Source organism: Papio anubis, chromosome 14 (genome assembly GCF_008728515.1).
Source record: "Papio anubis isolate 15944 chromosome 14, Panubis1.0, whole genome shotgun sequence".
Classification (NCBI taxonomy): Eukaryota; Metazoa; Chordata; class Mammalia; order Primates; family Cercopithecidae; genus Papio; species Papio anubis.
The window spans coordinates 37,257,861-37,282,432 of record NC_044989.1 but is presented as its reverse complement, the minus strand read 5'-3'; the positions used below and the strand labels follow the sequence as shown (position 1 = coordinate 37,282,432).

General features: G+C 40.8%; 1 protein-coding gene across 6 annotated transcripts in view; it reads left to right on the top strand.

Annotated features, from left to right (window-relative positions):
- EIF2AK2 (eukaryotic translation initiation factor 2 alpha kinase 2) overlaps positions 1 to 24,162 on the top strand; it is a 54,128-nt gene extending 29,966 nt beyond the window's left edge. For 5 of the 6 annotated variants that reach the window (XM_009184002.4, XM_003908511.4, XM_009184001.3 and 2 more), the window contains 7 exons: positions 2,736 to 2,858; positions 7,044 to 7,202; positions 9,188 to 9,383; positions 14,036 to 14,164; positions 19,580 to 19,681; positions 21,334 to 21,387; positions 21,466 to 24,162. In XM_009184002.4, the coding sequence (XP_009182266.3) occupies positions 2,736 to 2,858; positions 7,044 to 7,202; positions 9,188 to 9,383; positions 14,036 to 14,164; positions 19,580 to 19,681; positions 21,334 to 21,387; positions 21,466 to 21,585 (883 nt within the window). In that variant the 3' untranslated portion in view covers positions 21,586 to 24,162. The remainder of the gene's footprint in view (positions 1 to 2,735; positions 2,859 to 7,043; positions 7,203 to 9,187; positions 9,384 to 14,035; positions 14,165 to 19,579; positions 19,682 to 21,333; positions 21,388 to 21,465) is intronic. The other variant, XM_017947433.2, reaches the window with a different exon arrangement.
- The last annotated feature ends 410 nt before the right edge of the window (positions 24,163 to 24,572 follow it).

Here is a 24,572-nt window from a genome sequence, read left to right as displayed (position 1 = left end):
ACTGACACTGCCCACTGCTTCCTGGGTTGCAAGAGTTGAAGAAAGAAGAAGGAAACTTGAAAAGTGGCTGAACAGTCAAAGACAGGTTTATTTTAGAGAATAAACCTGAGAGGGGCTTCTGGATGATTTTGGTCAGGAACATTCTCTCTTACAGACTAAGGGTACTTAAGGATTTAGGGAGGGAGAGCTTATCACAGGTTCAGAATGTTTCTGGGTAGAGGAGAGTTTTATTGTGGGTTTGGAATGTCTGGTCAGAGGGGAGGTTATCTCAGGGTTGGCATGTCTCTGGTCGGAGGGGATTTATCTCAGGTTTGGAAGGTTTCTGGTCAGAGGTGTCATTTGTCGTTTATGGTCATGCTGACATTAGCCATTAGGCTGATGTTTTGGGGCTGGATTTAGGCAGTTTTTAATCAAGGGGAACTTAAAATAGCAGTGCTTGTCCAAGATGGCAATGCTCCTGTTCTGTCAAAGATGGAATTGTGAAATAGAATTTGTTTGAAGATACATTTGTTCATTCAACAGAAGTTTCTTGAGGGCCCATTATAAGGCTAAATTATATTTCCACCTGAACAGTTTAATTGACGTTGCACTATCTGGCCGACAGTGGATCATGGCTCTTGGAGAAGTAATATTTAGACAGATCCAAATTGAATGTGGTAATTGTAGATCTTTGTGATGCTTATGTGGACCTCTCTGACATCTGTATAAGTTATTAATATTGAAAACAAGTACTCCTATAAATCAGTGATTGAAAAAAATACTTCTGCAGGAATTAGAACTGATCCACTTGAATCTGTTTTCTACTTTCTAGCTCCATACCAGATTTCACTTGAAAAAAATGTCTGCTCTGCTTTAGACAGTATGTTTGGATTTAAAATGAAATGTCTGAAACAATGGAGGCCTGTTTGCATCGGGGGGCATTGAATATAAAAGTTTAGAAAACAATACAGAATCAAATATTTATTAAGCACTCGATATAGAATTGGCACTGTGCTGGGCATCAGGTTTATGGTAGGAACAAATAAAATGGACCCTGTTGTCATGGAGTTTCATGGGGATGACCAACTTTAAATAAACAATTACATGAGCAGGCCAAGCACAGTGGCTCATGCCTGTAATCCCAGCACTTTGGGAGGCTGAGGTGGACGGGTCACTTGAGGTTAGGAGTTTGAGACCAGCCTGGCCAACATGGTGAAACCCCGTCTCTACTAAAAATACAAAAATTAGCAGATGTTGTGGCACACACCTGTAGTCTCAGCTACTTTGGAGGCTGAGGCAGGAGAATTGCTTGAATCCAGAGGGCAGAGATTGCAGTAAACGGAGATCGCACCACTGTATTCCAGCCTGGGTGACAGAGCAAGATCCTGTCTCAAAAAAAGAAAAACAAAATCTGCAGGAACAAACTATGGTCAGAGCTGTGAAGAGAAAGCAATGGCATGGAGAGAAATGAAAACAGGGGTGAGGCGAGGTTTCTCTGGGGTCACAATTGTGGGGAGGCCTAAAGGATGAGTGGGCACAGAACAGTGGGTGCTAGGTGGAAGGAAGGACATGTGACAAGGTGAAAGTGGAAAAGGTGATGTCAAAGTTCGAGAACAGTCAGAAGAGCATGTGCTTTGAGTGCAATGAGCAGGGGCACAGTGCCTTGAGATGAGGGTGCTGAGGAGACAGGGTCTTCCTCATCTGGCACCTTATAGCACGTTTAAGGGCTTTTTGTTTTTGTCAAATGCAAAGGTTGGCTATTGGAGAGTTTTGGCAACAGAGAGACATAGCTAGACTCAGTTTTCATCCCTCTGGTTGCTGTGTGGGTCATAGATTGGAGTAGGGGAAGAGAGGAAGTGGGGATCCAGTTAACAAGCTACTGCCATGGCCTAGTGGAAGCATGGACTGGGGTGAAGATGTTGGAGGCAGAGGAAAGTGGGCAGATACCAGCAATGTGTTTTGGAGGTAGAATTGACAGGTCTTAATTATGGAACACGAAGCTTGAGGGAGAAGAGAAAACCAAGTAGAAACCTAGGCAGGCTTAGAGCATATGCCCATTTCTCTTTATAACAGCTTGGTGATGTTAGCTGTGGAGCACCATATAGCAATTCCTTTGAACATTTTGTGTTTGTGATAGGATTTTTATCATGGCTTTTTTTTTCTGTTTTTTTTTTTGTTGTTGTTGTCGTTGTTTTGTTTTGTTTTTGTTTTTTTGAGAAGGAGTTTCGCTCTTGTCGCCTAGGCTAGAGCACAGAAGTGTGATCTTGGCTCACTGCAACCTCTACCTCCCAGGTTTGAGCGATTCTCCTGCCTCAGCCTCCTGAGTAGCTGGAATTACAGGCGCTTGCCACCACACCTGGCTAATTTTTGTATATTTAGTAGAGACGGGGTTTCACCATGTTGGCCAGGCTGGTCTTGAACTCCTGACTTCAGGTGATCCACCCGCCTTGGCCTACCAAAGTGCTGAGATTACAGGCATGAGCCAATGCACCCGGCCTTATCATGGCTTTTGAAAAGCCAGGAGTTCACTGTGACTGCCAGGGGAGATATGCTGTGTTGGACTCGCCCTGGGAGGAGTGAGAGGACTACTCTTTGTGAGTCAAGAGTTTCTGCCAAGTGGATCTTTCTTATTCAGAAGGAGAGAGTCATAGTTGTTATATTGTCCGTTTCACAAGTGACATTAAAGGGAAAGGAGTGGGGAGGCGAGGAAGGGCTGAGCATAAAATGTCAAAATAACTGTGGTTTTTATCTTTAAGGTTTAGCACGGATTTTAAAGAAATAGAATTCATTAGCGTGGGAGGATTTGGCCAAGTTTTCAAAGCAAAACACAGAATTGACGGAAAGACTTACGTTATTAAACGTGTTAAATATAATAGCAAGTAAGTAGTAAATGTTTAAATTTTTTGAATGGCAAGATATGCTGAATCTGCACTATTTCTTTTTATGCTTCTCTCTTCTTTATTAGGATATCATTTATTTCTTTCTCATACTCATTAAACATTTCATTCTACCAAGAGGAGTTTGGCTTACTCCAAGATGATATCACTTTACTGTGGTTATTTCAATAAAAATGGTATACCATTGATCATCCTTTCGGTGCTATCTTCAGAACTAAAGCTGTAGAGTCATTTGCTTTAAAGTGGCATGCAAATTCATGAAACGCGCCATATTTTAAAAACCGTGGCACCAAATAGAACCTTCATTACCCACAAAAAAGGTGATCTTTGAGATGTTCTAGTCTTACCTCCCTATTTTACAGGTGAGGAGACTAAGATCCAGAGATGTAAAGTGATTTTGTCTAAGATAAAAGCTAGATGGTAATTGTTCTCTGGTTGTCTGTTATTGTATAAGGCACTGCTCCAAAATGCAGTGGCTTAAAAACAGCAATTTATTGTTATCTCGGATGGTTTCATGGGTTGATTGTGTTCATCTGGACAATTCTCACTTGGGGTCTCAGAGGCATTTGCAGTCAGTAGTCAACTGAAACCTTGACTACAACCTATCCTAGGCTGGATATCCAAGCTAGCTAGCAGTTGACACTGGCTGTGGGCTGGAAGTTCAGATGGGACTGTGAACCAGAATACCTTCACATGCCCTCTCTGTGGGGACTGGGCTTCTTACAACTTAGTGGCTGAGTTCCAAGAACTATTGTCCCCAGAACAAGTCATCCAAGAGACCAGGAGTGAATGGCAAGGCCTCTTTTGACCTAGTCAGAAGAGTTCCAGAACATCACTACCATTAAGTTATATTGGTTAAACAAGTCACTGGAGCCAGCTTAGATTCAAGGTGGGGGAGGTGGCAAATAGGCTCTACCCATTAATTTAAGGAGTGGAAGCATGTATGGGAGGATAAATAATTGATCAAGATTATCTTTGGACATGATCTCCTATGTAATCAGATTGGGATTTAGAACTCATCCCCTGGAATGACAATTCAATGTGTTCCCACTGTAACCCACTGCTTCCAACATTTGTTTTCTGTATTATCTGCCCTCTCACTCCCACTGGATAGCAGAACTCCTTCAGGAAGGAAAACAAATAGAAAGGAGGTCTTAAATCACATGGTCACCAATTCACCAATCTTGCTTGTTGCACTCTGGCAATTGTTACTATGTGTAGCTTGGCCAGACCAATCTGATCCCTCAAAGACTAGCAAAGGAGATGGGAAAGGGATCTGGGCTAAGAAAAATGATATGTGCAAAGGAGAGGTAGGTGTGGAGTGCTGGATGTTCTTAGCCTAGTTAAACAAACCTATTTCTTCTCTCATGGACGATGCCTTGCATTTGAAGTAGGATCATTCCTACTATGTTCATTGTTTTATTTAACAAGAATGAAGGACAGCTGTACTGTTATTCTTTCCATTAGATAGCAATTTTTAAAAATGGTAATAATATCCCAGCTACTTGGGAGACTGAGGTGGGAAGATTGCTTGAGGCCAGGAATTTGAGACCAGCCTGAGCCACATAGTGAGACCCAGTGTCAAAAAAGAAAAGAAAAAACAATGAGGGCTGGGCATGGTGGCTCACACCTGTAATCCCAGCACTTTGGGAGGCTAAGGTGGGCAGATTACTTGTGGTCAGGAGTGTAAGACCAGTCTGGCCAACATGGTGAAACCCTGTCTCTACAAAAATACAAAAATTAGCCAGGCGTGGTGCCACAAACCTGTAATCCCAGCTGCTTGGGAGGCTAAGGCAGGAGAATTGCTTGAACCCGGGAGGTGGAGCTTGCAGTGAGCTGAGATCACACCACTGCACTCCCGCATGGGCAACAGAGTGAGATTCCATCTCAAAAAAAAAAAAAACAGATAATTATGTTGATGAAAGTCCAGTATCTTGGCCATTTCTAGTAGTTTATACATTGGTACAACTACTAGAAATATATATATATATATTTTTTTTTTTTTTTTTTTTTTTTTGAGGCAGAGTCTCACTCTGTCGCCCAGGCTAGAGTGCAGTGGTGCATTCTCGGCTCACTGCAACCTCTGTCTCCCGGGTTCAAGCAATTCTTTGCCTCAGCCTCCCAAGTAGCTGGGATTACAGGTGCCCAGCACCATGCCTGGCTAATTTTTGTGTTTTTAGTAGAGACAGGGTATCGCCATATTGGCCAGATGGTCTCGATCTCTTGACCTTGTGATCTGCCTGCCTTGGACTCCCAAAATGCTAGGATTACAGGCGTGAGCCACCACACCGGGCCCAGCCAGTTATTTTTAATGGCTGCAAAATAGCCATTGATCAGGGGACAGAAAAAAATATATTTACTCATTTCTTTACTGCCGAATATTTTGTTTGTTCTAATTTTTCATTGTTAATTGAATGACACCATGATTTATATCTTCTTGGATATAAATCCATAATTTGAGTAACATTCTTTTTTTTTTTTTCTTTTTTGGAGATAGAGTCTCACTCTGTCACCCAGGCTGTAGTGCAGTGGTGTGTTCATGGCTGGGCGCAGTGGCTCATGCCTGTAATCCCAGCACTTTGAGAGGCCAAGGCTGGCAGATCACTTGAGGTCAGGAGTACAAGACCAACCTGGGCAACATGGCAAAACCCTGTCTCTACAAAAAAAATATAAAAACTAGCCAAGTGTGGTGGTGTGTGCCTGTGGTCGTAGCTACTTGGGAGACTGAGGTGGGAGGATTGCTTGAGCCATAGGGGTGCAGGTTGCAATGAGCCAGGATCACCACTGTACTCCAGCCTGGGTGACAGAGTGAGACCCTGTCTTAAAAAAAAAAAAAAAAAAGAAAGAATCTAAAATAATAACAGATTATTTTAGGATTGTCAAAGTATCAGTATTTTTTTTTTATTTTTGCAAATTTTATGTCATATAGTTTAGAACTTCTTGTGTTAAAAAATAAAATCGTAAAATGTTTGATTATCCTTCCTCATCTTTGAAATCTCCAATTTATTTACTGCATTTAGCATGAAATTGTCTTAGGTCTTGGCAACACATCCCTATAAAGCCTCCCACCATCTCACTTTCTCTGCATAAGTTATCCTCTTTGTGTATATTTGCCACACGTTGAAAATCCTGAATTAGGTACTTCATGCTGCCTGTGTTACTTAGCCTTGCTGCCTCAACGTGATTTGCTTGTGAAATCCAAAGATTTTAACACAAGTCTAAGCAAAATAATGTATGATTTAGCTATGAAAAATTGCATCAGCTGGGTCCAGTGGCTCATGCTTGCAATCCCAGCACTTTGGGAGGCTGAGGCGAGTGGATTGCTGGAGCCCAGGAGTTTGAGACCAGCATGGGCAGCATGGCAAAACCCCATCTCTACAGAAAATAGAAAAAATTAGATGGGTCTGGTGGTGTGCTCCTGTGGTCCCAGCTACTCAGGAGACTGAGGTGGGAGGACTGCTTGAGGATAGGAGGCTGAGGCTGCAATGAGCCAAGGTCGTGCCACTGCACTCCAACGTGGGTGACAGAGCAAGACCCCATCTCAATAAAATTAATTAATTAATTAATTAAAATGGCATCACTGGCATTTCAAGAGTGCTAAAGAAGATTTTTAAATTCTCTGATGTTTGGCATTAAGTCACTGCCTTTTATTTATTTATTTTGAGACACAGTCTTGCTCTGTCACCCAGGTTGGAGTGCAGTGGTGTGATCTTGACTCACTGCAACCTCCGCCTCCCGGGTTCAAGCGATTCTTCTGCCTCAGCCTCCCAAGTAGCTGGGATTACAGACGTGCACCACTGTGCCCAGCTAATTTTTTTGTATTTTTAATAGAGATGGGTTTCACCATGTTGGTCAGGCTGATCTTGAACTCCTGACCTCGTGATCCACCCACCTTGGCCTCCCAAAGTGCTGGGATTACAGGCATGAACCACTGTGCCCAGATGCTGCCATTTATTTTATCTTGAGAGTGAGAACAGCTGTGTTTTTTTTTTGCAGTATGTTTACTTTTTCCTTTTGAATGTCCTGGCTTCCATTCTAAAACTGTGTAAGAACCACAGCAATGGTTTAATAAAGGAATGTAGACAGTTGTCTGTTACATGAGGTGTTTTGTGGTTGTTATGTGGGATGTACACTGACACTGCCATGTTCCCTGTTCCTTTTAACTAGGAAGGCAGAGCGTGAAGTAAAAGCATTGGCAAAACTTGATCATGTAAATATTGTTCACTACAATGGCTGTTGGGATGGACTTGATTATGATCCTGAGATCAGTGCTTATGATCCTGAGAGCTCTGATTTGGATCCTGAGAGCCAAAAAAATAGTTTAAGGTAACTAAAAACAAATTCTCATAGCCATAATAGGATGGAAGGAAATTGTTATTTACTATGTGTGGGCCACTGGATAAGGCCATTAATTATCACAATTAATAATCGCAATTCCCTCTGAGAGACACTGTTATCTCTCCGTTCCACAGGTAAGGACAAAGTGAAAATCTCTTTCTTGTTCCTCCTCTTGCTGCACACTTGCTCTCATAACCCTTTGTTACATCCTCACCTGTCTTCAAAATCTCAGGTTCAGCTTTCCTGACTCCATTGTTTAATGGAGAGCCTTGTTCACGTGCCAGCTTCAGTGCAGGCTGTAGTGTAGTCTTGTGAAGAGAGTTTTAACATATAGATGCTGCATCTGGGGGCTCCTTCCTCAGCTACCAACACTTTTCTGTCCCTTTCTTAGGCTGTGATTGGTGTGGTGCAGTGAAAGGTTCTCTTTGGAATGTAACTATACCACTTATGCTGGGGGGGTGGGCAGTGAACATATTTTTAAGACCACAAAGTGAGATGGGGGCACCCTCATGTTTCATGTCAGTTAAGCCACTGCCAAACAACTGGAGATCCTAAAGAGCTGGCGTCTGTCTTTGAAAGTCACCCAACCTGTTATGGGAACAGTCCTCTCACTAAAATCCTGAGGCCAATGGGGTCCTGTTCTTTCATTTTCTCCTGCCCCACCTCCATCTCCATGTCGTGTAACTGAGAACTTTACCGTCAGTTCAGGAGTTATTGACCATCAGCATACAGGACTTTAGTTTTCAGCAAATTCTTGGCTACCTCTTCCTGTTTTCAAGCCAACATATATACAAAGAATATAAATGAATATTGAGGCTAACTTAATTCAGAAAAAAAAAAAAAAGAACATGGTTAGCAAAAAAAAAAAAAAGAAAGAAATCAATCCTCCAATTTATATCTCTTAGTAATTTGTTGGCACTTCTCCTAGAGTAGTACCTTTCCTATTGTTTTAGGTTTGCTTTCTCTTTACTCTGTCCTATTAAACTATTATCCCCATGATGGCAAGGATAGTGTCTAACTCATTTTCTCATCTCTAGGTGCTTTTCATGATCAGTAGATGGAGGGTGAATTAAAAGGTTTCAAAATTACTTTATATAATAATGAAATTTAGTTTCCTGCAACTCTATTGTATTCGTGTTCCTATTTCTATCTGTTAGCAAAGGTGATTGCAGATCTTCAGCAATAAAGAATGGGTGGCTCGAATGCAGTGGCGAAATCTTGGTTCACTGCAAGCTCCGCCTCCTGGGTTCACGCCATTCTCCTGCCTCAGCCTCCCGAGTAGCTGGGACTACAGGTGCCCGCCACCACACCCGGCTAATTTTTTGTATTTTTTAGTAGAGACGGGGTTTCACCGTGTTAACCAGGATGGTCTCGATCTCCTGACCTCATGATCCACCAGCCTCGGCCTCCCAAAGTGCTGGGATTACAGGCATGAACCACTGTGCCCGGCATCTTCTTTTTTCTTTTTGAGACAGAGTCTTACTCTGTCGCTCATGCCAGAGCTCAATGGCGCGATCTCAGCTCACTGCAACCTCTGCCTTCTGGGTTCAAATGACTCTTGTGCCTCATCCTCCTGAGTAGCTGAGACTACAGGTGCCATGCCACCACACCCAGCTAATTTTTGTATTTTTAGTAGAGATGGGGTTTTGCCCTGCTTCCCAGGCTGATCTCAAACTCCTGAGCTCAAGCAATCCACCAGTCTCGGCCTCCCAAAGTGCTAGGATTATAGGTGTGAGCCACCGTGCCCGGCCCGGCTCATATTTTATAAATTAGCTAAACAAATAAAGCTCTGGACATCTGGGAACTTATGATTGAAATAAGAAATGGCCTATTATATTTTGATTCAAATTTGTTTATTGTATTTAGATTTCTATTTTGAGACATGTTTTGGGGTTCTTAAGATAAGGTATAAGCTTTTAAAAAGTTATGTATTTTTTATAAATTTATATTTATTGTTACCTTTAACATACTAGGAATTTTATACCCAGATCAAAGACTAAGTGCCTTTTCATCCAAATGGAATTCTGTGAAGAAGGGACATTGGAGAAATGGCTTGAAGATAGAAGAGGCAAGAAACTAGACAAAGTTTTGGCTTTGGAACTCTTTGAACAAATAACAAAAGGGTTGGATTATATACATTCAAAAAATATAATTCATAGAGATCTTAAGGTAAGTGGGAAAATGTACTTTATTAATTGATACATATATATATATATAATTTAGTAATTTTAAAATATATCTTCTCAGCAGGGCACAGTGACTCACGCCTGTAATCCCAGCACTTTGGGAGGCTGAGGCAGGCAGATTACCTGAGGTCATGAGTTTGAAACCAGCCTAGCCAACATGGTGAAACTCTGTCTCTACTAAAAATACAAAAATTAGCTGGGCATGATGGTGTGCACCTGTAATCCCAGCTACTCGGGAGGCTGAGGCAGGAGAATCACTTGAACCTGGGAGGGGAGGTTGCAGTGAGCCAAGATTGCTCCACCGCACTCCAGCCTAAGTGAAGAGTAAGACTTGTCTCAAAAAAAAAAAACAAACAAACAAAATAAATAAATAAATAAATATGTGTGTGTGTGTATACACACACATATATATATACACACATACACATATATATACACACATATATATATATACACACACACACACATAAAATAAGATAGATATATTTTTTCTCTAGTTTTAGAATAGTGGTTGATTGGTAGTTACGAGAAAATGATATCTGAACATTTCCATGCAAATGATTACTGTGACTGGCACAGCCAACTGACTGCTCTGTCCCTGCTCCTCCTGCCTCCTCTAAGTGACTCAGGCTTATTTGAGAGGCAGAGGGGACTCTGCTGACTGTGGCTTTAGGACTATGATTCCCTAATCTCTCAGTCATTACTCTTGAGGGCTGTCACAGCTACTGGGTCCAGAGTCTAATATTGTCTTGGTTAAACATTTCGACCCCATGATTGGAAAGTTGCAGTAATCCCAGACTGGGAAAGTGTATCATCCCTTAGTATTTTCATTTTCCTCTGGCTTTTATGGTCTGGACAAGGAGTTTCCCTATTTTTACTTCTCATCAAAATGACAGAAGGTAAGAGGCAGAGCAGCCCTTCACAGCCTTTCTTCCATTCCCTATTCCCTGTGACTTGCCTAGCCTGTCACAAGCTGGCCATCCTGAATCCTGTCCCTGGACCTTTGCTCATGCTCTTCTCTCTTATGGAATATACACTTCTGCCTGTCCCCTTTGCTTGTAATTCCTTTACTGAGCCTTTCCACTCTGGAACTGCCTTTTCCTGTTCTAGGCAGAAGTACCTCATTTATGTGACTAACTGCTTACCCCACCCCTCTAAAACAGCCAGGAATAAGGAATGAAACAAAAAATTCCTTGAGAGAAATAAGTGCCCATATATACAGTTGTTATTGGGCTCAGATAGGAATGAGTAGTCCTTAAAAGGTTTTACTTCCGTGGTCTGCCCAGGGGCTGGATGTCTGATGCATTGGTGTTTTGAGTCTGCCTGGTTCCAGTATGTCTATTCTGCAATACCTGAAGTTATTATTTGAAGTTGGAGCATTGTCAGGACTATTTAAAAAGGATAAATGTAGAGTTGGTCATGCTTTCACTTTGGGATAAATCATACATATAGTTAAATAACAAATAAGCACAATTATTTCTATATACAATAATTTGCAAATAAATGCAGAAGTGTAGGCATTAAGTTCCTCGTCCTCAGAATGAATTAGCAAAATTCTGACTGGCGCCTACCCACTTACCTACCAATTATGCCCTGCACTGTATGTACCCTGTGTCATGGACTGATCTTTTCTTGTGTATATTTGCAGAGAATTTTTGCTCTTGCTGCGGTTGCTCAAGGGTCAGACTTTATTATTATTCTTAAATTTTTAATTTTTTTTTTTTTTTTTTTTTGAGACAAGGTCTTGCTCTTTTGCCCAGGCTAGAGTGCAGTGGCACGATCACGGCTCGTTATAGCCTTGACCTCCTGGGCTCAAACAGTCCTCCCACCTCAACCTCCTGAGTAGCTGGGACCACAAGTGTGCACCACCACACCTGGCTAATTTTTTTGTGTTTTTGTAGAGACAGGGTCTCACCATGTTGCCGAGGCCAGTCTCAAACTTTTAGACTCAAAGCGATCGTCCTGCCTCAGCCTCCGAAAGTGCTGGCTTTCCAGGTGTGCTCCACTGCACCCAGCCTGAAGCTTTGATATTGAGACTTCTTTCATCTTCTATAACTTTTCTAGCTCTCACTACTACAGTTGTTGATTTATCTCCTTTAAGAAAAGATACAATGAAGATGTACACCTTTTGGGTTATTCTTTGCAAAACAGTAGCTGTAGGTAGTTTTGCCAGGAAATGGTCTTTACCCAATGCGGCCCCTCTTACAAAAGTCTCCAAGTGTTTAACCACTTTCTGTTGGAATCTTAGGAACTAGACCAAAGGCACTGAGAAGGGACATAGGGGTTTCTGGAGTGAGGACTTCTTATCCAAGGCTGCTTCTCTCTAAAATGTTCAGTCTCCTAAAGCCCAGGCTCTGGTCATCTTCAGCCTGAGCATCAGCCTGTTCCTGTGCCTCCTATGTAAAGTTTGTACCCCTTTTTATGCTCTACAACCCTATATTTTGTCTAGTCATATTATAACTGATTAGACAAAATGTGACATTATTGTTTTTATTTATTTTGTTTTTTGTTTTTTTGAGACAAGGTCTCGCTCTGTTTGTTGCCTAGGCAGGAGTGCAGTTGCATGATCTCAGCTCGCTGCAGCCTCAACCTCCTAGGCTCAAGCAATCCTCCAACCTCAGCCCCCCACATAGCTGGGACTACAGGCACAGGCTACCAAGCCGGGCTATTTTTTGATATTTTGTAGAGACAGGATTTCGCCATGTTGCCCAGGCAAGTCTTGAACTCCTGAGCTTAAGTGATCTGCCAACCTTGGCCTCCCAAAGTGTTGGGATTGTAGACATGAGTGGCAGTGGAGTGATCTCAGCTCACTGCAACTTCTGTCTCCCGGGTTCAAGCAGTTCTCCTGCCTCAGCCTCCCGAGTAGCTGGGATTCCAGGCCACCACACCTGGCTAAGTTTTTGTATTTTTAGTAGAGACAGGGTTTCACCATGTTGGCAAGGTTGGCCTTGAACTTCGGGGCTCATGCGATCTGCCCGCTTCAGCCTCCCAAAGTGCTGGGATTACAAGCATGAGTCACTTCGCCTGGCCCACTTTTTCTTTTTAATGAACTATAAAAAGTGATCTGATATTTTTACTAGATAGCCTCATCCAGCTTAGATATTTACATGGCTTCATACATTCAATTTTCTCTTTCTTAGAGTCAGGTGATAGCCTTATGTGGGACTAGCAGTTCCACTTGCAATCCCAGCATATTCTTACACTGCAACTTGAACATAGCATAGGAATATTTTCTCTCCACATCCACCTCACATCTGTCTACAGCTTTCCATCTGTATTATTGGTGTTAGGCTCCAATCAGACTGTTAATTGAATTCTAATCCAACTGCTAATTGCTGCATGAGCCATCATCTCAGGCTGGCTTCTCAGAAGCTCCTCCTTCAGCCTTCCCTGGGCTTGTGGTCTCTTCCCTCTCAGGTACTTACTAGGTAGACCCTCTCATAAGTGCATTATCCCATAGAGTCTGTGCGTATAGCCTAACATTGTACTAAAAGTCCAGCCTTTTCAAAAATAGCAAAATATTGATTTTCTCATCAACTACCTTCCTGTTTTTATGGTCTTTAGAATATTGGTCAGTATACTGGGTGTGGTGGCCTGTGGTCCCAGCTACTTGGGAGGCTGAGGTGGGAGGATCGCTTGAGCCGAGGAAGTTGAGGCTGCAGTGAGCCATGATCATGCCACTGCAATCCATCCTGGATGACAAAATGAGACCCCATCTCAAAAACAAACAAAAAGAATATTGGTCAGTACCTCCTATGACCTGGGCATGGTGGCTCATGCCTGTAATCTTAGTACTTTGGGAGGCCGAGGTGAGCAGATCACTTGAGGTCAGGAGTTTGAGACCAGCCTGGCCAACATGGCAAAAACCCATCTCTACTAAAAATACAAAAAAATTAGCCAAGCATTATGGCACATGCCTGTAATCCCAACTCCTCGAGAGGCTGAGGCGGGAGAACTGCTTGCACCCAGGAAGCAGAGGTTGTGGTGAGCCGAGATCATGCCGCTGCACTCCAGCCTGGGCAACAGAGTGAGACTCCATCTTACAAAACCAAACAAAACCCCTCCTGTAAAGCCGTGGAGTCAGAATGACCACTTCTATTCTGTTCTTCCTTTAAAAAACAAAAAATCTGCTTAAAGAATTGCATGGATAAAAATATTTCAGAGCTAGTTATTAGCTTCCAATAAACTTGGTATGCCTTCACGGTGGAAGGGATATGTTTGTTAAGAAGTTGTCAGAGGCTTGGAGAAAAGACCCCCAGAAGAAATTCTGCACAGGTTAATTCTGCAGTATTGTTGGGAATAGAACCATTCCGAGAATCTCAAAGTTGGAAGGGGTCTTAAGGATGTCTACTTCAGTCCCTATCAGATCGTGGACTCATATTTGCAACATTTCCTCTAGTGGTGGTTCAGCCCTATCTTGGGATGGGGAACTGTCTAACTCCCATTCTTTGGACAACACTATTAGGATATTAGGATATTTTAAAGCTAATCTTTAGGTTATTTCCACCCTATAGTCCTGGATCTTTTCCCTTGGACCATGCAGAGTGAATCCACCTTTCTATGTATAATGAAGACATGTGGTAATAGTATGTCAAGTTGGTACATGTAAGTTAAATTTTTTTTTTTTTTTCATAGCCAAGTAATATATTCTTAGTAGATACAAACCAAATAAAGATTGGAGACTTTGGACTTGCAACATCTCTGAAAAATGATGTAAAGCGAACAAGGAATACGGGAACTTTGCGATACATGAGCCCAGAACAGGTAAGTCTCTTTCCTGTCTCTCTATATTTTACTTATTTTATTTTAAAAATTATAAAAAGAGTAGACACTTCTTATATAATTAAAACAGTCCAGAAGTATATACTGAAAATTTCCCTTACCATTCTCTTCCACCCTTATCCTTCTCATCAGTTTATTCTTTATCCTTTTAGATAATTTTTTGAGTTATAAAAACATACAAACACAAATATACACCCAGACTTCTTTTTTACATAAACATTTATGTGCATACATTTTTTCAAGGACTTATTTTGTTATTTTGTGACTATATAGCATAATCTCTCCATATTAGTTCAAATAGATCTGCCACATTCTTTTCTTAGCAACTGTATTGTATTTCAAAATATAGAGATACCATAATTTAACTCTTTTTAAAATTTAATCGTATTTTTTTGTTCTTATTTTGTTTTAGAGACAAGATCTTGCTCTGTCACCCAGGCTGGAGTGCAGTGGTATGATCATTGCTCACTGTAGTCTCAAAATCCTGGGCTCAAGCAATCTTCCCACCTCAGCCTCCTGAGTAGCTAGGACTAGAGGTGCATACCACTGTGCCCAGCTAATTATTTTTATTTTAATTTTTATTATTTATTTATTGTAGTGACAAGGTATCACTATGTTTCCCAGATTGTATTTCACTATCATCGAAGGGTATTTATTTAGGTTGTTTACAACTTCATAAACTTATAGACATTCCTCCTTATTTTGGATCCCAAGAACAAATAATTCTATGATAATCTGTGATAGATTTCTTGAGGTAAAGTGATTGAATAGATTGACAACTGCATTTCAAACTTAATTGCTGTTTAATTGTCATTCCAAAAATAGTGATTCTATTAATACTCTCCCCTCAAAATGTATGAGATTGCTGCATCATCATACTCTCCAGTGGTCAGTTTTGGGCAGTATGTTGAATTAGGAGTATCTTGCTCTTTTAGTTTGTATTTTCCAGATTTTTAGTAAGGTATGCCCTCTTTTTGTATATTTACTTATACATTTTCTGCAAATTCTCTACTCCTATCCTTTCCCAATTTCTCATAATTGAGTTCTCTTTTTCTCATGTATCGGTAAGGAATCTTGATATATATTGGGTGTTGATTCCTTATCTGTTAACTATATTATAGAATTTTTCTCCTTGATTGTTACTTCTTGTTTATAACGCCATTTTTTTTTTTTTTTTGAGACGGAGTTTTGCTCTATGATGTCACCAAGGCTGGAGTGCAATGGCATGATCTCAGCTCACGGCAACTTCTGCCTTCCGGGTTCAAGCAATTCTCCTGCCTCAGTCTCCCAAGTAGCTTGAATTGTAGGCACCCACCACCATGCCCAGCTAAGTTTTGTATTTTCAGTGAAAACGGGTTTCACTATGCTGGCCAGGCTGGTCTCGAACTCCTGACCTCAGGTGATCCACCTGCCTCGGCCTCCCAAAGTGCTGGGATTACAGACATGAGCCACCAAACCCGGCACTGCAGGTTTTAAATTGTCATATTTATCAATACTTTCTTTACTGCTGTAAGGTTTCTCATTTTTATTTTGGAGGCTTCTACTACAAGATTATGAAAATATTTTTTGGTTTTACTAACATAAAAATTAACTGCAATTTGAATTAACTTTTGTGTATGTATGAGAAAGGAATATAACTTGATTTTCCCCCTGTGAATATACTGTTGCTTCATCACTATGTGTTAAGTAGTTCATTATTTAAATGCTATTTTAAGGAAAATTTATAGAGACAGAAAGTGGAACAGAGGTTATCTGGAGGAAGGGAAGAATGGGAACTTCTTGTTTAATGAGTATAACTTCTGTTTGGGATGATGAAAAGCTCTGGAAATAGATAGTGGTGATGGTTATACAACATTGTGAAGGTAGTTAATGCCACTGAATTGTAGGCATAAAAATGGTTAAAAGGGTGAATTTTATGTTATGTCTATTTTACCACAATATTATTTTACGATATATAAAATTCCCACACATTCAGAGATGTGTTTCTGGACTTTGTTCTGTTTCACTGATTTATTTTTTATTTCTCTTTTTAATATTATGCTATTTAGATTATTATAGCATTATAAACTAGGCTTTAGTATTCAAACAGCAGGACCTGCCACATTATTCTTCAATTTAAAAATGCTCTTAGCTGTTCACATTTACAATTCCAAATGAACTCTTGAATCACCTTGTCATCTTCCGTAACTGGTTTTGAAGTTTTGATAGCAATTGCATCAGATTTGAGGATTCAGGTGAGGAACATTGATATCCTTATATATTTGAGACTTCTCCAAAATTGGTATTTTTCCCTCACTTATTCAAGTCATCCATCAGTCAGCTTTTGCCAGACTATGCTGTGGTAACAAATGACCCCGGTTTCTTAGTGGGGCAGAAAATACCAAGGGTCTATTTCTTGCTCACATGACAAGTCAGCAGCAGTCTGTCTGGCTTCAGTTTTGCTCTGCGTGTCTTCTTCATTCCAAGATCCAGGCTGAAGGAAAAATGCTATCTGAGTCACTGCCATCCTCAAGGCAGAAGGCAATGGCAGAACCTTGTGATGGCTTTTACATGTTCTGCTCAGCGGTGTCATACATCACTAAACATCATTACCGAGAGCAAAAAGCATGGCCCAGCTCAAGGCAATGAGGGTGGGGAAGAGTAATCCTCTCACTAGGAGGCCAGCACAGAATTGGGGGCAATCATACAACCTACCTCAAAGCCACTTTTATACTCTTCAAGATATATATATAATTTATTATGCTACATATATGCTCTCTCTCTCTCTCTCTCCTCTCTCTCTCTCTCTCTCTCTCTCTCTATATATATATATATGTATTTTTTTTTTGTAAACAGGGTCTTGCTTTTCGCCCAGGCTGGAGTGCAGTGGCACCATCGTTGCTCACCGCTGCGCAGCCTCAACCTCCCTGGCTCAGGTGATCCTCCTGCCTTAGCCCCCTCAGTAGCCAGGACTACATGCGCAAACCACCAACACCTGGCTCATTTTTTGGGGTATATTTTGTAGAGACTGGGTTTCACCATGTTGCCTAGGCTGGTCTTGAACTCCTGGGCTTAAGTGATCCACCTGCCTTCGCCTCCCAAAGTGCTAGGATTACAGGAATGAGCCACGGCGCCTGGGCATATTGTTTATATTTTTGAAGCTTTCTCCAGAGTCTGTATTGCATTTTGCTATTAAAATGAGATCCCACGCTTGAATCCGGGAAGTGGAAGTTGCAGTGAGCCAAGATCGCGCCACTGCACTGCAGCCTGGGCAACAAGAATGAGACTCCATCTGAAAAAAAAAAAAGAAAAGAAATTCCATATCTCTAATTTGTTATTAGTGTAGCTGTTAATTTTAAAAATATGTATCTTGATTTTTAATTGTGGTAAAATACACAAATATAAAATTTACCGCCTTCACCATCTTTAAGTGTATGGTTTAGTGGCATTAAATGTGTTCACATTGTTGTGCTTTCATCATCACCATACATCCACAGATTACTTTTCATTTTGCAAAACTGAAACTTTACACCCATTAAAGAACCCTATTCTCCCCTCCCTACAGCCCAATCAACTACCATTCTACTTTCTGTCTGTATATTTGACTGCTCTAGGTGCCTCATATAAGTGTAATCATACAGTATTTACCCTTTTGTTACTGGCTTCTTTTACTCAGCATAATATCCTCAAGATTTATCCATGTTGTAACATGTCAGAATTTCTTCTTAAGGCTGACTAATTAATTCCATTGTTGTGTACACCACATTTTGTTTATCCATTTATCCATCAATGGACACTTAGGTCGCTTCTACCTTTGGACTGTGGTGAATAATGCTGCTGATGAACATGGGTGTACAGCTGTTGATTTTTAAATATTTGTCTTATGTATAGTCTCATTATTTGAATGTGGTTTTTTGGGGGGTTGATTGCTTTTATTTTTCACCTTTTGGGCTGTTTATTCTATTTTAATTTCTAATTCGTAAATGCCCATTAAAGACTATTTTGCTGACAATACAGCTTTCAAAATACCTCTACTATTTTGTCATCCAAGAATAAATATACTGAGCTATCTGATGGTTTGAGAGTCTAGAATGGAGAAGGCACACACTTTTTCCTTTTGGGGGGCCGCTTGGCCTAAAAAGTATAGAACACTAAAGAGAGCCAATGGCTCTCTTTAACCTCCCACTGCTTTCAGTTATCTCCTGCATCCTGTATTGCTGCCCTCACACTATTTGGTTAAAAACATTCATCATTTTACTTTACTTTTTATTTTGTGTGTATGTGTTTTTTTCTATTTAAAAACCTTTTGTTGGCTGGGTGCAGTGGCACACTCCTGTAATCCCAACACTTTGGGAGGCTGAGGTGGGCGGATCACCTCAGATCAGGAGTTCGAGACCAGCCTGTCCAACATGTTGAAACTCCATCTCCACTTAAAAAAAAATACAAAAATACAAAAATGAGCCAGGTGTGGTGGCATGTGCCTGGAGTGCCAACTACGCTGGAGGCTGAGGCAGGAGAATTGCTTGAACCTGGAGGCAGGGGCTGCTGTGAGCTGAGATCATGCCACTGCATTCCAGCCTGGGTGACAGCAAGACTCCGTCTCAAAAAAAAAAAAAAAAAAAAAAAGCAGCAACATTTTGTTGAGGAACAATTTATACACCATAAAATGCACAGATCTTAACTGTATATTTTTCCGTTTTGACAAGTGCATACACCTGTGTAACCTATAAGCCTGTAAAGATATAGAACATTTTGCTCTTTCAAGCTCCTTTCCAGTCAATGCCTCCTCCCCACTGATCAGAAGCAACTAGTGCTCTGAGTTGTATCCCCATAGTTTAGTTCTTCCTGTTTTTAACCTTCATATGAATGGAATCAGGCAGTAGGTACTCTGTTGTATTTAATGTCTTCATTCAAAATAATATCTTCTGGAAAAACTTTATTTGTTGCTCATACCAGCAGAGAATTTCTTTTTATTGCTGAGTCGCAGTCCATTGTATGAATATGCCACAATATGTTTATCCATTCTTCTGTTGTGGTCCTTTGAGTTGTTTCTAGTTATGGAATATTGTGAATAAATACGCTATGAACAGCTGCAGTGCAAGTCACCTACGGGGTGCTATTTTAACTGCTTTATCTGCTGCATCTCATTTACCCTCGCAATTAAACTCTGTGGTTGATACTGTTGTTATCCTGATTTTATAACTGAGATTATTCCCATGTTAACCATTAATTTACACAGACGATTCAGCTATTTGGCGGGACAGATTTGAACCTAGGCAGTCAGACTCCACAGATCTTGCTAATAAATAGACGTTGTGTGATGTAAGATGTTTTGGTCAAATAACGTTTTTGGGCTTTAGAAGGCTGGAAATTTATGTAAGGAGTGTAACAAAGGTAAATCTATTTTGGTCTCTTTAGATTTCTTCGCAAGACTATGGAAAGGAAGTGGACCTCTACGCTTTGGGGCTAATTCTTGCTGAACTTCTTTATGTATGTGACACTGCTTCCGAAACATCAGAGGTAAAACGATCTCAAAGAAAGAATTAAATAGGAAAAATTATTGACTACTACCTTCAGAGTGCTGCTGCAGACAGTTCTTGCTCTCACGTGAGGATGGGCTTGAGTATATTAGTATCTGACTGCAAATGAAATATGAATTTTCTGTCTTTCAAGGTTTGGCAAAGACCAAACACTTTGTTAAAAACCAGAAACTTTGATCTTCCCTGGAAGGTAGTACATCTCATAAGACTCGTAAGACTTGTCAGTCAGTAAAATTTTATTGATTGACTGCTTTGTGTTAGACACTGTGCTAAGTGCTATAAGGGTTGCAAAATACACAAGCCTTGGCTGGGCACAGTGGCTCACCGCTGTAATCCCAGCTTTGAGAGGCCAAGGTGGGCAGATCACTTGAAGTCAGGTGTTTGAGACAAGCCTGGCCAACGTGGTGAAATCCCATCTCTACTAAAAAATACAAAAATTAGCTGGGTGTGGTGGCGCACACCTGTAATCCCAACTACTCAGGGGGCTGAGGCAGGAGAATCGCTTGAACCCGGGAGGTGGAGGTTGCAGTGAGCCAAGATCACACCACTGCACTCCAGCCTGGGTGACAGAGTGACATTCCATCTCTAAATAAATAAATAAATAAAGCCTTGTTCTCAAGGAGCTTATTTTCTAAAAGGGAAGATAATATAAGAGAATGCCGTAAGCATTTTAGGAGAAGGCATGAAGTCTGTGGAAGCAGCTGGGAGGGAGATCTTTCCAGCTGTAAGGACTTAGGTTTCATGGAGACATCTAAGCTGGACTCTGAAGGATCTGTTGGCTTCTCATAGTCCAAAACAGAAAGGGTGATTCTAGCATGGAGGTGGGAATGTATGGAGTGTATCTGGGGACAGCAGGCAGTGTAAGTTGTATTGGAATATATAAGTTACAAGGAAGTAGTAGCTGGTGAGACTAGAAAGATAGGTTGGGCTAACTTAAGGAAAAAATGTGGACTTTCTTGCTTAGGCAGTGGGGAGTCACTAAAGGCAGTAGGCAACTAGATATCCTACTCTTTTTTTTGTTGTTGTTGAGATAGAGTTTCACTTTTATTGCCCAGGCTAGAATGCAATGGCACGATCTCGGCTCACTGTAACTTCTGCCTCCAAGGTTCAAGCAATTCTCCTGCCTCAGCCTCCCGGGTAACTGGGACTAAAGGCATGCACCACCATGCCTGGTTAATTTTCTTGTATTTAGTAGAGATGGGGTTTCACCATGTTGGTCAGGCTGGTCTCAAACTCCTGACCTCAAGTGATCCACCCACCTCGGCATCCCCAAGTGTTGGGATTACAGACGTGAGCCACTGCACCCAGCTGTATATCCTACTCTTAAGCTCAGGAAAGGGAACCTTCCTGGAGTCAATAACCTTATCCTCTGTGAAACAGTTAGAAGTACATATCACTTAGGGCTCCAAAACGCATGAAGGTAGATGGTGAAGATGATGCACTTAACACTTCACGTCATAATGCAAGGATGGTTATTAGAGTGGGGGTAGGGTAGGAGACAGGGAATCCTGCTTGCTTCTTGTCTAGAGACTTTCCCAAAAATCTGGAAATATCCTACATTTCAGGTGTCCTCAGCCTTTAGTTCTGTTTGTTTTTCCTAATATATACCTATCTTTTTTTTTTTTTTTTCAGCTTTTTAAAGACCTACGGGGTGGCACCATCTCAGATGTGTTTGATAAAAGAGAAGTAAGCACTTGAAAATCATCAGAATTTTATTTATTTCAGTGTTTTATTTCTTACTGTTGACTCTCACTGTCATTGCAGAAAACTCTTCTAAAGAAATTACTCTCAAAGAAACCTGAGGACCGACCTAACACATCTGAAATACTAAGCACCTTGACTACGTGGAAGAAAAGCCCAGAGAAAAAACGACATACATGTTAGAGCCCTTCTGAAAAAGTATCCTGCTTCTGATATGCAATTTTCCTTAGATTATCTAAAATCTGCTAGGGAATATCAATAGATATTTACCTTTTAATGTTTCCTTTAATTTTTTTACTATTTTTACTAATCTTTCTGCAGAAACAGAAAGGTTTTCTTCTTTTTGCTTCAAAAATATTCTTACATTTTACTTTTTCCTGGCTCATCTCTTCATTCTTTTTTTTTTTTTTTTTTTAAGACAGAGTCTCGCTCTGTTGCCCAGGCTGGAATGCAATGATCCAATCTCGGCTCACTGCAACTTCTGCCTCTTGGGTTCAAGTGATTGCCTCAGCCTCCTGAGTAGCTGGATTACAGGCATGTGCCACCCACCCAACTAATTTTTATATTTTTAATAGAGACAGGGTTTCACCATGTTGGCCAGGCTGGTCTCAAACTCCTGACCTCAAGTAATCCACCTGCCTCAGCCTCCCAAAGTGCTGGGATTACAGGCATGAGCCACCGCGCCCAGCCTCATCTCTTTGTTCTAAAGATGGAAAAAACGCCCCCAAATTTTCTTTTTATGCTATTAATGAATCAATCAACTCTTACCTATTTATTAAATTTCTACTGCTTTTAGGCCAAAAAAAAATAAGATCGTTCTCTGCCTCACATAGCTTACAAGCCAGTCGGAGAAATATGGTACTCATAAACAAAAACAAAAAAAAGTGATGTACAACCACTTTGGAAAACAATTTGGCATTATCTAGTAAAGTTGAATCCATGTATACCCGTAAAACGGTCAATTCTGTTCCTACATACATGCTTACAAGAATGTCCATAAAACCCTATTTATAATAGCCAAAAGAACAGGGAACAACCATAATGCCCATCAAAAGAAGAATGGATTAAAAAATTTATATTCACACACAGGAGTACCATATAGTATTGAAAACAATTGAATTACAGCTAAATGTAATAATGTAACACAATATAACTCTCGGGAACATAATGTTAAGTGAACAAAGCAGGTTTTCAGAAAATATATGCAGAATAATTCCATTTATATAACGTTCCAGAGCATGCAAAACGAAATCATTTTCTATACGAAACCCAGCAAATGTGATGAGACAACAATGGGAAGGAAGGGAATGAGAAATATTAAATTCTGGATGGTGGTTGTCTTTCAGGGCGGGGAATTATGTGATTGGGGAAATGGGCTTTCAAAGGTAATGGTAACTTCCTTAAACTGGATGGTAGGTCCACTAGTGTTTGCTATATAGTTTTACATTTTATCTTAAATACATTTGTATCTATTTTATCAACCACTTTAAAGACGACTGTGCTGTAAGGCAGTGGCTAAAAACAGAAAATAGTCCATCGGGAAGGGTGAGATGGCTTTCTACTGAGCACAGGGCTAGAAGTGACAGCCCAGTGGGCCTTCCAAGTATATGCCAGGGTGTTAGATGAGTAGAGAGGAGACCACCCAGGAAGTCTGGACAAGGGGCCTGGCATGAGCTCTGGAGAAGAGATATTTGAGGAACACTGGGTATGCTAGTTTGTTGTCCTGAATTGCTGTAGAGAATGCTGAAAGATAATTTAAATTGCATCTTAGAAGACCCTGAAGGTTAATTTGAACTTAGGGCAATTGTTTTAGTTTGTTTTCTTACTGCCATAAATGGATACTTGAGGCTGGATAATTTATAAGGAAAAGAGATTTCTATGACTTACGGTTCTGCAGGCTGTACGAGAAGCATGGCACCAGCATCTGCTTCTGCCCAGGCTGCTTCCACTCATGGAGGAAGGTGAAGGACAGCAGATGTGCAGAGATCATGTAGCAAGAGAGGCAGCAAGAGAGTGAGGGAGAAGGGCCAGGCTCTTTTTTAACAACCAGCTCTTGAGGGAACTGATAGATTGAGAACTCCTTGCTTCCCCTCCCCAGCACACCCCACCCCCAGGACGGCATTAATCTATTAATGAGGGATCTTCCCCCATGACCCAAACACTTCCCATCAGGCCCCACCTCCAACATTGGGATCAAATTTCGACATGAGATTTTGGGGGACAAACATCTAAACTATAGCAGCAACCAACTACCATTCTAAAACTGCCATGTGAGTTTAGGATTTTAAAAAAGGGCCACATTTAGGTTAAACAAAAAGTGAAAATACAGTAAGAGAAAATACTTTCATAAAGGCTTTAAAAAGTGTTCATAAAAAGCAGTTCCTACATTTTTCACGTAAGGTTCATCAATAGATGCTAAAACTATTGGATGAAAATCTGTTGTGGAATAGGAATCTTCACAAGGATTTAAATATAATCCTACAGAAGATATATCAGTTATACAGGGGAAAATGTACCTTTACAGTGGTCACCACAATAACCAAGTGATTCAATTTAGCAGCACCCAAGGTGGAACACCCTAACATTATGCCCCTCCTGATGTGATTTAAGAATTTTACTTATTTAGTTTTCTTGCACAAAGTGTTAAACTGGAATTTAAGCATGAGGAAATTATTAGACAAATCCTGAATGTAGTCATTCTATAAGATGATTGACTTGGGCTTCTCAAAAAGTCAGTGTCATGAACAAAAAAAAAAAAAAGAGAGAGAGACTTGTAAGATCTAATGACCAAATGCAATCAATGCTTGAATCTTCATTGTATCCTGGATATTCAAAGAGACAAAAGCTGGACACAGTAGCTCATGCCCGTTATCCCAGCATTTTGGGAAGTCAAAATGGGAGGATGGCTTGAGCACAGGATTTCGAGACTAGCCTGGGCAACACAGTGAGTTCTCATCTCTACAAAAAATCAGAAAAAATTAGCTGGGCATGGTAGCATGCATCTGTGGTCCCAGTTACTTGGGAGGGTGAGGTGGGAGGATCACGTGAGCCTAGGAGGTCAAGGCTGCAGTGAGCCATGATCATGCCACTGCATTGCAGCCTGGGTGACAGAGTGAGAGCCTATCTAAATAATAATTTTAAAAAATACAAAGAAAACAACAACCCAGCAA